The sequence below is a fragment of the Enhydra lutris genome, unplaced genomic scaffold, assembly GCF_002288905.1.
Source record: "Enhydra lutris kenyoni isolate GAN:26980312 unplaced genomic scaffold, ASM228890v2 scaffoldscaffold14, whole genome shotgun sequence".
NCBI classification, from domain to species: Eukaryota; Metazoa; Chordata; class Mammalia; order Carnivora; family Mustelidae; genus Enhydra; species Enhydra lutris.
This window is the reverse complement of record NW_019154098.1, coordinates 9905593-9920102: the sequence shown is the minus strand read 5'-3', so window position 1 is coordinate 9920102 and position 14510 is coordinate 9905593. Positions and strand designations below refer to the sequence as shown.

At 46.2% G+C, this 14510-nt stretch overlaps 1 protein-coding gene across 1 annotated transcript in view; it reads right to left on the bottom strand.

The window, feature by feature from the left end:
- The window catches only part of LOC111146660 (potassium voltage-gated channel subfamily Q member 3), a 291159-nt gene that overhangs the window by 32016 nt on the left and 244633 nt on the right, over positions 1–14510 (bottom strand). Inside the window, exons 5-8 of the mRNA XM_022502304.1 lie at positions 11174–11329; positions 9655–9765; positions 8232–8327; positions 6797–6891 (exon numbers count right to left, since the gene is read on the bottom strand). Of these exons, the coding sequence (XP_022358012.1) occupies positions 6797–6891; positions 8232–8327; positions 9655–9765; positions 11174–11329 (458 nt within the window). The remainder of the gene's footprint in view (positions 1–6796; positions 6892–8231; positions 8328–9654; positions 9766–11173; positions 11330–14510) is intronic.

The following is a 14510-nucleotide window of genomic DNA, read 5'->3' as shown; positions in this document are numbered from 1 at the left end:
GGTGCTTAGTGTCTTTCTTTCTTGCTAGAACACCAATACTTCCTTCCAGCCCAGACAGCAGAGACTGAACACCTGCTCTGGGCCAGGTACTGTGACAGGAGCTTCCATGCATTGTGTTCAGTTTGACCTTCATGACAAGAATCTTCTGAAATGGGTATGATTATCCTAGTAACCCTTCCCTCATCTTAATTTTACCCAGTTTTCTTCCCCCAAAACTTTTTGTTCCCTAAGTTACAATGGGCTTTAGCATAAGACCTGGGTTCTCACCTTTGTTCCACCACTTACTACAGGGGTGACATTAGGCAAGCTAATTAATCTCACTGATGCTCTGATTCCTCACTAATAATATCTGGATTATGAAAATGATGTTACCCCTTCTTCTCTTCCAGAGCATTCGAAAGATGAAATGAGCATCTACGAAAGCAGATCCATGTTACTTGGCCATGAGGAAGGATAGCTACATATGTCCCCTTCTCTATTGCAGAACCCTCCAACTATCTTGATGCTTGTCAGAGAAGGAGCAAGTTCTGGTTAAACAAAAAATAAACTGGGTCTTCTTAGTCAAGTAACTTCTATCTCTTGGGCCTAAGTCTTGCCTCCATTTTAGTTCTAATATCTAATGTTTGTCCAATATGGTAGCCAGTAGTCACATATGACTAATTTAAAATTAAATAAAATCTAAAATGTAATTCCTCAGTGGCACTAGTAACAGTCAGACACTCAAAAGCCACAAATGGCTAGTGGTACCATATCAAACAATACAGATGTGCCTTAGATAATTCTACCACAACATTTAAGAAACCAAGTGGCGGGACGCCTGGGTGGCTCAGTTGGTTAAGCGGCTGCCTTCGGCTCAGGTCATGATCCCAGCATCCTGGGATCGAGTCCCACATCGGGCTCCTTGCTCATCAGGGAGCCTGCTTCTCCCTCTGCCTCTGCCTGCCATTCTGTCTGCCTGTGCTTGCTCTCTCTCCCTCTCTCTCTCTGACAAATAATTAAATAAAATCTTAAAAAAAAATAAATAAAATAAAAATGTGTTCTTTCATTTAAAAAAAAAAAAAAAGAAAAAAAAGAAACCAAGTGGCATGCACATTCCCTGTTGATAGAAAGCAACAGGTGGTCTTAAATGTCTGCATTCACAGGTGTTTGCACATAAGAACATACGATCTATCAACCCCTAAGGTTCTCCCTGTACCTTCTCAGACTCCCAATGCCTCTTTGTCCTAAGTGTACACAATCTTCACTGGTCAAGAAGTCAGAAGATATGGGCTGGGTCTCAACCATCCCCAACATGATGTGTGGTCGTGAGAAAGTTTCTGAACTCCAGGACACTTCAGTTCCTTCTTCTATTAAGCTGAGTTTGGACTTAAAACTCTCTGAATTTCTTTACAGTTCAGAAACACTGAGTTTATAATTTTAAGTAGTAACAAAAGAAAAAAAAAAAGATATCCATCACTATCATCCATCACCATTAGCCCTAAACATATATATCCTTGAGAATTCACGAAGGACTGCACTGAGCTGGAAACCCTGATATGGCACCCTTCCTCAGGATGGGCTATGCACCTTCATCCTGCAAAGTCTTTGGGAGGAATGTCAGATATGCCACCACCATGGAAAACCAGTCTGGCACTTCCTCAAAAAGCTAAACAGAGTTACCCATTCTACCCCTAGGTATAAACCCAAGAAAATCGAAAACTTGCATCCACACAATGTGGACATCAGCATAATAGCCCAAAAAGTGGAAACCCCCCAGATGTGTATCACCTGCTGAATGGATAAACAAAATGGGGCTCTGTAATAGAATATTACTCAATCATTAAAAGGAATCAAGTTCTGATACACAGGACAACCAGATGAAACCTAAAACACATGCTAAGGAAACGAAACCATGACTAAATGACCACATATTGTAGGATTTCATTTTTATATGAAAAGTCCAGAATAGATAGAATAGAGACAGAAGATAGATTCGAGGTTGCAGGGGTTGGAGAAAAGGGGGAGCCAAGAATAACTTCTAATGGGGACAATGTTTCTTTCTGGGGCAATAAAATGTTCTGGAACTAGATAGTGGTGTTCAAGGCACTATTGTGTGAATATACTAAAAAACACTGAATTGTTCACTTTCAAAAGTACTTTTTAGAGTAAGTGAAACATAATAAAGTTCTTATTTTACTAATTTTTATTAATTAATAAATTTTATTAATTTTATTTTTAGAAAAACATAATTATTAATTTTTTTTAGAAAAGCATAAACAAAAGACAAAAAACCTATAGGCGGCAGGTGAGGACAGCTTTGCCATGAAACATATCGAGTGGGTTGGAATTCAGGGACATTCTTTTCCCAAGGGACTGTGTTGTTTCAGAATGGTTGTTAAGTGAACCTGTCTAGTGACTTGATATTTTTGTCCTTGAAGAAAGGAAGAAAGGAAAAAAGGAAGAAAGGAAACTGTGCTTGCTCTCTCTCCCTCTCTCTCTCTGACAAATAATTAAATAAAATCTTAAAAAAAAATAAATAAAATAAAAATGTGTTCTTTCATTTAAAAAAAAAAAAAAAGAAAAAAAAGAAACCAAGTGGCATGCACATTCCCTGTTGATAGAAAGCAACAGGTGGTCTTAAATGTCTGCATTCACAGGTGTTTGCACATAAGAACATACGATCTATCAACCCCTAAGGTTCTCCCTGTACCTTCTCAGACTCCCAATGCCTCTTTGTCCTAAGTGTACACAATCTTCACTGGTCAAGAAGTCAGAAGATATGGGCTGGGTCTCAACCATCCCCAACATGATGTGTGGTCGTGAGAAAGTTTCTGAACTCCAGGACACTTCAGTTCCTTCTTCTATTAAGCTGAGTTTGGACTTAAAACTCTCTGAATTTCTTTACAGTTCAGAAACACTGAGTTTATAATTTTAAGTAGTAACAAAAGAAAAAAAAAAAGATATCCATCACTATCATCCATCACCATTAGCCCTAAACATATATATCCTTGAGAATTCACGAAGGACTGCACTGAGCTGGAAACCCTGATATGGCACCCTTCCTCAGGATGGGCTATGCACCTTCATCCTGCAAAGTCTTTGGGAGGAATGTCAGATATGCCACCACCATGGAAAACCAGTCTGGCACTTCCTCAAAAAGCTAAACAGAGTTACCCATTCTACCCCTAGGTATAAACCCAAGAAAATCGAAAACTTGCATCCACACAATGTGGACATCAGCATAATAGCCCAAAAAGTGGAAACCCCCCAGATGTGTATCACCTGCTGAATGGATAAACAAAATGGGGCTCTGTAATAGAATATTACTCAATCATTAAAAGGAATCAAGTTCTGATACACAGGACAACCAGATGAAACCTAAAACACATGCTAAGGAAACGAAACCATGACTAAATGACCACATATTGTAGGATTTCATTTTTATATGAAAAGTCCAGAATAGATAGAATAGAGACAGAAGATAGATTCGAGGTTGCAGGGGTTGGAGAAAAGGGGGAGCCAAGAATAACTTCTAATGGGGACAATGTTTCTTTCTGGGGCAATAAAATGTTCTGGAACTAGATAGTGGTGTTCAAGGCACTATTGTGTGAATATACTAAAAAACACTGAATTGTTCACTTTCAAAAGTACTTTTTAGAGTAAGTGAAACATAATAAAGTTCTTATTTTACTAATTTTTATTAATTAATAAATTTTATTAATTTTATTTTTAGAAAAACATAATTATTAATTTTTTTTAGAAAAGCATAAACAAAAGACAAAAAACCTATAGGCGGCAGGTGAGGACAGCTTTGCCATGAAACATATCGAGTGGGTTGGAATTCAGGGACATTCTTTTCCCAAGGGACTGTGTTGTTTCAGAATGGTTGTTAAGTGAACCTGTCTAGTGACTTGATATTTTTGTCCTTGAAGAAAGGAAGAAAGGAAAAAAGGAAGAAAGGAAAAAAGAAAGAAAGAAAGAAAGAAAGAAAGAAAGAAAGAAAGAAAGAAAGAAAGGAAGGAAGAAAGAAAGAAATGAAGAAAGAAAGAAAGAAAGAAAGAAAGAAAGAAAGAGAAAGAAAGAAGGAAAGAAAGAGATTGATTCTCAGTTTAAAAGCCATTCCCATATCACAGCAGCTGTCTGCAGTACAATGTATTCCTCCAAGTCCCTGACAGCCAGGACAATGCCTTACTTATAATAAATCACCCCAAAAGAATGGGCCTTTGGCCAAGACCTTGGGCTGCATAGCAAATGGAAATAATTTTGGTTCTGCACTCAGAGGGGTTGCACCTGTTCTTGCCTCTGAGTCCAAGGTCATTCTGTCCTCTTCAAGGGAGGCCCCCTTCCCTTTCAAAGACTCTTGAGACCCAAAAGAAGACAGATGTCATCTCCAACCAGAAATGATGATGACACAAATGGAACTTTAGAATGGAAGTGAACCAAAGAGACCGTCTTCTGAGGCAGTGAATCTAACTGCTGGTGAGAAGACACGGTCTATAAACCCAAACTCCATCACTCATTCGCAGAAGCCTTGATTCTTCTCTCTCCCTAAGTCCTCTGCCAGTCATAACTCCCTGATATCCCTCCTCCTTGCTTATTCACTCGCCGCATCGCCCTTCTCAAGTTTCTACCTTGGTCTACACCCTGGCTTGCTCTCACCCTGAATGCTGCAGGCCTTTGCTAGCTGATCTCCCTGCTTAGAATCTTGAACCTTTCCCATCCATCTCCAAACCCTTCCTGTCATCGTCCTGAAACACGGATCCTATTATGTCATACTCCGGCTCGGGACCAAGGTCAGATTCCTTCATCTGCCACCTGTGATTGGTGGATGGGATGCCCTGAGTAAGAAGCAGCACCTGCCACTAGCAGCTCTGCAGGAGTGAGATGGGAGAGGTAAGCTCGAGCTCTCAGGGCTCTGTCGTCCATGGTCAGGTTGTGGATTTTATTCTCTCTATCTCAGTCATCTCCTCGAAGGTTTAGTGCAGGGAAATGAGCCAGTGGAACCCAGATCTCTTGACTCTCCTTAAATCTGTGTCACAATCTGGTGATAGGGGTGAAGGGACTGGGCGTAGGTCCCATGATAAGTAAGTGGGAGCATGGGCTGGGGATGCAGGGGCCACTTGGCTAGTGTTGGGTCCATGAAACCAAAGGGGTGTGGAAGAAACATGCTTCAGAGCCGGGCCCAGCTCCAGGTGTGAGGCTGAGTGTCCCTCTACTCTTCCTCCCAACCCAAGAGGTAGGGCGGTTCCTCATTTCATCCACACACTGTAAATCCCAGCTCAGGATCGCAGGATCTAAAACCTAGAGAGGGGGTGCCTGGGTGACTCAGTTGGTTAAGCATCTGCCTTTGGCTCAGGTCATGATCTCAAGGTCCTCGGATCGAGTCCCAAGAGAGGCACTCTGCTCAGCGGGGAGCCTGCTTCTCCCTCTCCCTCTGCCCCTGCTCCTACATGCTCTCTCTCTCTCTCTCTCTCTCACTCTCTCTCTCAAATAAATAAATAAAATCTAAAAACAAACAGAATGTATTGCATGCAGCATTGGGTGTTACACACAAACAAGGAATCGTGGACCACTACATCAAAAACTAACAACATACTGTATGGTGACTAACATAACAAAATAAAATAATAAATGAAAAAAACAAACAAACAAACACCCAGAGAGGCGTGAGGCTTGGTTTGTCTTAACAGCCCAAGTAGTAAAACAGCCACAGACTTTGGGGGCCTCTTGATATGGCAGACATTGGCCAGAATGTCTGAAGTTTCTGGACCCCAGCTCGCCCCGCTGTGAGAGGAGTCTGGTGACCCGACCTCTCAGCCTGTATCACCCTGTCAGACAGGGCATCTGTCCAAGAGGCTTTACTCAGCCTGCACCCTTGAAGTGGCTGAAGGCGGTTTACGACCCACACTTCCAAAGCACCCGGCTAATTTAATGCACCTTAGCATCTGAGAGCCTCTGGCCTTCCTTGTAGGACGCCTTTGAGGAGTGAACAAAGTATGAACTTGGCTCCCTCGGATGTACTGGATATCCAGGGAGTATGAACTTCCCTCTTCCTTGTCACAGGGGTTGGCCGTGGGCAGAGGTTTCTATTTTTTTTTCCTGAGGCAATTAATTAATTAATTAATTAATTATATTTAATTTATTTATTTGAGAGAGAGAGAGCACAAGATGGGAGAGGGACAGAGAGAGAAGCAGACTCACCGATGAGCATGGAGCCCAATGTGGGACTCGAGCCCAGGACCCTGGGATCAAGACCTGAGCTGAAATCAAGAGTCAGATGCTTAACTGAGCCACCCAGGTGCCCTTGAGACCTTTAAATTAATCTCCCACCTCTAAGAACACAAAACAACATCTCTGGGTCATTGGAGGATTCCTCCCACTGCCTCTTGAGCCTGCCTGTTCCCAGTATCCGGAAAAACCCGTGCCGTGGGTACAGGCCATAGCCTCACAGGGGGAGCATCCAGGACTGCTCGTGAGGCCCACTCCCCATTTCCTCAGACACTGGCCCTGCTCAAACAATGATCAGACCCTCTCTTGTCAGCCACTCTACACTGTCTAGCTGGCAATCTCTGGTGGGGTCACCTGGAGAGCTTCAAATGATATAGATGCCTGGCCCCCACTCTCGGGGGTTCTGACTTAATTAACTGAGGGTGTGGCCTGGGCTTTGGGATTATTTAAGCTCCCAGTGATTCTAATAGGCGGCATACACCAGGAACCATGCCCCATTCTCCAAGAAACTGTGAAACCACAGGCACAAACAGACCCACAGGAGGGACGGCCAGTCACCCCCAGAGCATTCAGACAGGTCACCACTTGCCTGAAGAACGGAAAAGAGACGACTGATTCATAGAACCTCCATGTAGCCACAAGATCAATCCTGTTGGGGTTGGTAGCATAATACCTCCAGGCAGCCTGGGGGGAGAGAAGAGGGGCTGGGGTCACCAGATCACCCTGCATCACTCAACTCCCACGGAATCCCACAGCCCCTCCTCCCTTAGAGGAGCCCCTGACTCCTCTAAGAGCTTAAATATGCATTGAGGTGATAGGCAGAGAAGGCAAGTTTCCTGGCACGTAGATCCTGTAGAAGGAATCCTTCTTCCATCCATCATTTTGGAGCCCTGACTTATACCATGGGGCGGGGGTACGGAGCAATGCAGTGGAAGGAGAAGAGGGTGCTGGGTATAAAATCCCCAGAAGGAGCAGGGGTGACTCTTGCTGCAAGTTTCCCTGAGACTTCTTAAACAGCTAGGGGGATAAACACTGTCTTTTGTGCCACATCAGTTGCAATAGATGACCCCGGAGACGAAGTTTCGATTCTAATGTACTAAAACTTCAGGGCTACTGTGATGGTCTGGGGCCTGGGGGATAATGGACCAGACCCTTAGGGATGTGGTCTGGCCATCACACTAGATTATATAAGAGAATATCATGTACCATCCAGTGTCAGACCCACAGACCCACAGAGACCCTCAGGACACTGGATGCAATTTCATGGTGGGTGGTCACATATACCTTGGGTCCCATGCAGCTGTAGTCAGGGTACCCCACCCTCCTCTTCTCTGTACCCACAAAACCATGAACAGGAACACTTCTGCCTTTCTCCCCAGCTCTCAACATTCTCCCCACTTCCAGCCCACAGTGTGGGAGTGATGGAGCTGTTGGGCGTCCAACACCTACTGGTGCATGATTGTCTACTGGGCAGGACGAAGGGGCCAACTGTCCAAAATTGAGCACATATAAGGTGTCTCCTTCTCTCTTGACTTATGGATTCTCCGTCCTTGGCATATGTGAGGGGCCACGTCTCCTTGTAGCCGATTGGCTAAGCACCTGGACTCTAGCCTGGCTCTTCCTTGTGTGTCCTTAGGTCAGGATGGAGGTGGGAAGTGGAAGGGGGAGAAGCCTCATATGGACTTAGGGCAAGCTAAATTCTCCACTCCAACACTGTTCGTAAAACAGCTGATGGCGTGTTAGGTCCCTGTTGGAGTCCTGTGTCTCCTTCTCACTTAGAATCTGGATGGAGGAGCATTGGGATGGTCACGCTCATACCATGAGGACAGGTCAAAGATCACCACAGGAACACCCACAGCTGTCTGCAAGTGAGCACGGTCCTGGATCCCATGCCGGGTCCCATGCCTAGCCCCAGGCAGGCCCCCCGCCGTGCAAGTACCCCCCCCGCCCCCCACCCCCCACCCCGACAAATGCAGATGCACAGGAGCTTGGTCCCAACCCCGTACCTCCCCAGGCAGACAGACCTGGATGAGTTCAGCGGCCGGCTTCCTTCTTTTCTCAAAGTGCTTCTGCCGGTGCTGCTCCTGTACCTTGAGTGCCAGTCCTGACCCCAGGATGCCCTACAGGGAGAAGTCAGGCCCCGGTCAGCCCTGCTGGCCTCTCTGGGTGCCCCACGCCCACTCCCAGGGCCACAAAGGCTCTTTTCTGCTCTTCTAGGGAGTAGATGGCTGGGTCACGTGGAGCCTTGATGTTAGGAAGGCCTGGCTTCAGTTCCTGACTCTGTCACTTTCCAGAGGGGAGAGCCTGGGCAAGCCTCTTATCTACTCCATCTCAACTCCTCCACAGGGAACTGGGCTAACACTACCTCCCTCAGAATTTCATTAAGCAAAAAGTGAAATGATGTATTGGAGCCGTTTGTTAAGATGTATGACACAGAACAGATGCCAGGTAAATGCTAATGGGAGGTAAAAAGTATTTTAGCTGCTGGTCACTTAAGACTTTTACTGGAATTTCCCAGAATCGTCACCTGTTTTGATTTCCAGGTCAGATGTGCACGTGGATAGAAGCACTCCCTTTTCAAGTTGGGAGAAAGCTTCGAGACCATGCCATACCCCCCACAGCCCCTGACTCGTTCCAGATGAAGACACTGAGATTCACAAAGGTCACATGCCCAAGGTCAGCGAGCTTAGGAAACACAGACAAGGTAGGCAACCGTGGAGGAAGGATATCACTGAGGCTAGCTCTGGGAGATGAAGGGGGTAGAAGCAGGCTTGCTCCGTAAGAAGGTTCCTTCCAGCTTCATGATTAAGAGCCTGAGTCCACAACCCAATAACGTTGCAACCATGGAAACCTAACTGACCTAACTGAACCTGTTTTCTCATCTGGACTACAGTGACAAAAACTCCCCAAACTCCACATGTTGCCATTAAATGAAGTTAAATGAGATGATGCAGGTAAAGCATTTGGCCTGAGTCCAGCACACAGTAAGTCTAATAAGTGTTTTCCGTGACTGTTGCATTATACTTATGGGCACTAGGCTGTGGGGGGGTTATTCTATCATGGGTCAGATACTCACTCTTGAGGGATGTGCATTTTTTTGACATAAGCCAGTAAATGAAACAGCAGGACAAGGGAAGGGAGCACCTGTAGACGAAGGACCTGCCATATGCAAGGTGTTGGGGAGACGTGGGTGGGCGACATAATCCCAGCTCCCAGGGAGCTCACAGTCTGGGGGTGGGGGGGTGAGGGGGATGCAGCACGGGGTCAGAAGTGCCTTTAGAGAGTTATGCCCAGAGGAGGGGTCAGCTAAGTCCGTTTAAAGAAAGCAGCCTTGAGACTGGGATTTGGAGGAGCCCAACCTGTAGGACAATCTGAAAGGGGCAGCTGGGGCCAGGGGCTGGGGACGGGTCCCACCAATCACACTAGGGAGAAGGCTGAAGTACTTACTGCTGGAAGGGCGAAAAAGGAGACACCGATTAAGGAGAAGGTGGCCGCAATCAGGCGGCCTTCCCATGTTTTGGGTGTCTTGTCTCCGTAGCCAATGGTGGCCAGTGTGATCTGAAGAGAGAAGAGGTCAGACGTGGGCCTTTGCAGGGCAAGGGAAGTCAGGGACGCATCAGCCAAGCTCTACCTGTAAGCCTTTCATACTGCTTGGGGGTGTGTTTCCTACGGGAGGAAAGGTACCAAGTGCCCAGTAATTACATGGGCGCCTTGCAACCATGCCTGTTTCTAAGTGAAGGCTTTCCTACCTAGAGCCGATCAGCCAACAAATGTTTGCATCATTGCAAACATGTGCATGTGCGTTCTGGGCATATCCACACACGTGTGATTTTGTGTATCGCTCTTTCCCAGTGTATGCATGCGGATGCGTGAGTGCACTTATATATGTTGTGTGCATGTGTGTATGTCTCACATCGGGGCGTGTGACTGTCTGATGCGTGTTGTTTAGTCCTTGGTGTGTTTACAACTGTAGGTTACTGTGTGCACATGAATGCACAGGACAGGACGGCAGATCAGTCTTGTGTGTGCTCCCTGGAGCCCAGCTGCCTGAGTTCAGATCCCAGGTCAACCATTAACTGGCTCAGAGATCTTTCTTGGATTAATTACTTACTTAAATAGGAGTTGTTTGACTTTAAAATATGTTAATAAGGCATTTAGAGCAATGCTCCGGAGCAAAGTAAGCCTTCCAAAAAATGCTGGCTTTGGGCACCTGGGAGGCTCAGTCGGTTATGCATCCGACTTTTGATTTCAGCTCAGGTCATGATCTGAGGGTGGTGAGATGGAGCCTCCTATCTGGCTCTGTGCTCAGCAGGGAGTCTGCTTAAGGATTCCGTCTCTCCATGGTGCCTGTGTGGCTCAGTCAGCAAAGCATCTGCTTTTGGCTCAGGTCATGATTCCAAGGTCCTCGGATCAAGCCCCACGTCGGGCTCCCTACTCAGCAGAGAGCCTGCTTCTCCCTCTCCCTCTGACTTGCCGTCCTGCCCTCTTTCTCTAGCTCTCCATCAAATAAATAAATAAATAAAATCTTGAAGGAAAAAAAAAAAGGATTCTGTCTCTCCTTCTCCCTCTGCCCCTCTCCACTCATGCTCTCTCTCTTTCAAAAAAAAAAAAAAAATGCTAGCTTTAGTACCATGTGTCCCTGTGGGTATGAGCTGTGGATTTCCAGGTGTGTTTGAAGGTCTGAGTGCAAGTGTATGCTTCTGCTACTGTGTCTGTCTGCACATGCATGGCTTAGCTGATAACAACCCACCACTAATGAAGTAAGGGCTCCAAGTGATGATGGCCCAGACCATTCCTAGCCCCGACTTCTTGTAAGCACTAAGGTAGAGCTCATTCCAGTGCATTCCCTGCAGAGGGAGCTCTGGCCTGTGCCTGCATATGCACCTGCCCACCTGAGCTCTCCCACGCCATGCCCTCTACCTCTCTCTGTCAGTCCCTATGGGGGACATCCAAGACGGTGACTCACCAGGCCCCACCAAAGGGCATCTGCATAGGTCTCAAATTCCTCCTTCATCTCTTCTCCTTGGGCATCAACCTCTGGCACATCTTTCTCAACCAGGTAGACAAGAAATGAAGAAAGGATGAGCGTCAGGAACCCAATGTACCAGGCGGTGATGAGCTCCTGGGAGAGCAAGCAGTGGACAAGGGAAGTGGTCACTGGGAAGTCTCTGGATGGACGCTGGAGGCAGACACACCAGAGCTGGGGGCCCGTTTTACTGGCTCCGCAACTGTGGGCAAGTTACTTACCTTCCCTGAGCCTTACCTCTGAGCCTTTCCTCCTTCCTTTTCTTTTTTTAAATTTGAGAATAGAAACTTATGAGAATTACATGAGTTTCAGGGATTCAACAAGTTTATACATGTTCCTGTGCTCACCACAAGTATAGCTCCCATTGTCCCCATACAGTGCCACAGCACAGACCGTATTCTTTCTGCTGTGTCTTCTATTTCCATAATGTATTCATTCTACAACTGGAAGCCTGTATCTCCCACTCCCCTTTACCCATTTTGTCCAATTCTCCATCCCCTTCCCTTTGGCAAGCATTGGCTTGTTCTCGGTATTTCTCGGTCTGTTTCTGCTTTTTGTTTGTTTATTCATGTGATGGTTGTTGTTGTTTTTACGTTCCACTTATGAGGGAAATCATATGGTATTTGTCTTTCTGTCTGATTTCAGTTAGCCTGATATCCTCTGTGCCCATCCATGTTCTCACAAATGGCAGGATCTCCTCCTTTAATGGCTGTGTAATATTCCTCTGTGTATGTACACCACATTTTCCTTATCCATTTATCTACTGGTAGGCATTTAGTTGGTCTCCATATCTTGGCTACTGTAAATAATGCTGCAATAAACTTAGGGGTGCATGTATCTTTTTGAATCAGAGTTTTTGTTTTCTTTGCATAAATACCCAGTAGTGGAATTATTAGATCATATGGCATTTCTGGTTTCGATTTTTTATTTATTTTATTTTATTTTGGTTTCAATTTTTTGAGGAAACTCCATACAGTTTTCCACAATGGCTGCACCAATTTACATTCCCACCAGCAGAGCACGAAGCTTCCTTTTCTCCATATCCTTGCCAACACTAGTTGCTTCTTGTCTTTTTGATAATAATACAGTCCTTATTTCCATCAATAACATCAATAATCAAAGAGGAGAGGAAGATTTCTGTCTTCAGGTGACCTTGACATCACAGCTCAAGAGGCTTCACAGGGAGACAGGAAGGCAGGCAAAATGGGCATCTGCCTCCTAGTTGAGGCACAGGACCGGGGGTACTTGATTCCATGCAGGGCTGAGCAGATCCAGGATAAAGCTCAGCACTACTGGAAAACCGACAGCAGGGGGACCTAGCGAGGCAGAGCTAACCCAGCCCTGCCACTGATTGCCTCGACCCTGGGCAAATTAGCCCCCTCCCAGCTTTAGTTTCTTTATTTTCAAAATGAAGGGAGTGGATCGCAGTTCTTAAAAATGACCTGTGTACTCCTGATGGAAGGAAGGCAGGTAGTTTTTATGTTAAAGAGTCACATCCTGATTTAAACAATACTAAAAACCAGTATAAATTAAAATGAGCATAAAATCTTTTATTTCGTGGATATTATCACACAACAGATTAGGACGTGTGAGTAAGTGCACAAAGCGAGTTGACTTAGAGAACAATGCTAAGGAATAGTAAGGATGGTGCAGGGATATGGCAAAGATCCGCAAATCACCAAGGTTTTCAAACACCTTGACCCAAACAATCCCTAAGACTCTATTTCTCTCATTCTGCTCCAATTTCAAAGTTCAGCATGGTAGCCTGGGCAGAAGAAAGTCAAGGTGATTGGCGAGCACAGTCTGGAGATGAGGACCGACGCTCTTGCTAAATCATCCCAGGGAATAAAGTTGTTCGTATCAGTGTACTTCCTCTGTCTGACCATCGGCGGCCAGGCAGCTGGCCTTCTGGGTCCGTAGGATCTCGGGCTTGATTCCTGCCTCCCTCTGTGCCTTTGCTCACATTGGCCGCTGTCCCTGCACTGCCTTTTCCCATGGGCCCAACTGAAGAGCAGCGTCATCTTGAGACCGGAGTCACCTCCTGCTGCTGCCCCTCGGAACAATTTGTTACTTAAACTGTAACCCCTGGAGGATTTTACTGGTTGCCAAGCACATTTAGATATGGCCTTAAGAAATACATATACTGGCAACAGGTCTTTGGGGAGAAGGACGATATACGACCGGGAAGCTGGGCAGCTGGGGATGCTCACTGCAGGGCAGAAGGCCGCCCCTTCACAGAAGCCGGGCAGCCGGGAATGCTCGGCCTGCCCAGGGCAGAACGCCACCTGCTTCGCAGAAGCCGAGCCCCCGGGAACGTCCGGTCAGCTCAGGGTGGAACGAAAACCGCCTGCTTCCCTTTTCCGTTACCGCTCCTTTCTCTTCCCAGAAGCACCCGTTGTTAGTTAGATGAGTCCTTTGAATGTGCTTGGTTAACTATAAACTTTGTCCTCCTCCTTGCTTGTCCGCAAGACAGGTGACTGACGTTTGACTTTCATCCGTCCTTCTGTTGGCTTTTGTTTCTATCCAATAAAAGTAAGACTGTGGAGTTACTCGTGGCAGCAGTCTTTTCATCTGTTGTCCCCTGCTCCCAAGCTCTTGCAGCTGATTTGTTTGTGCCTAATTCTTCTCCCGTCGCCGGCTGGAAGCGGCAACCTCCATTTCAAAAGTTTTCCCTTGCGTCCCGATATTGAGGTCAGCTCTAGTTCTTCACGCGTTCGCTGTTTCCTGAGTAGGCTTTCTCTGAATCTCTAACACTTCCTATGCCTGCTGCTCAGGTCTGACTTCCCCCACAACAAAACTCACATCTGCGTGAATTCACTTTACAGCCCAGAGAGGTTGGTTCAGATGGCGCAAGGACCCCTGCGGGTCACCCCCTTCAGCGAGTGTTTGCCCTGCCCAGGCTTGGAGAAGACAAAGGTGAAATGGTAAGTCCTTCCCCTGGGGCCATCAGGGCACCAGCCTCTTGCCCTGTTGAGTGCGGCTCTAGCATGCCTATGTTTTTCATACCCTCTGGCACCTGAACGCGAGTCAAAAGTTGCATCTGGTGCTGAGCTTCGGAAACTGTTGTCTGTTCATGACCGCACTGAAAGCCTGGTTGTGTTGGATTATTAAGAAGTAGCATAATGGTCATTGACGAGGAGTGAAAATGTGTCCCATTTCTGTGCTTTGCAGTCATTTAAAAGGCTATTCGAGGTAATTCTGACTTTACACAATTTATGCCAGTAGCTCTGTGGCAGAGCCCATGGCTGATTCCTGATACCCACAGACTCCTGTACAC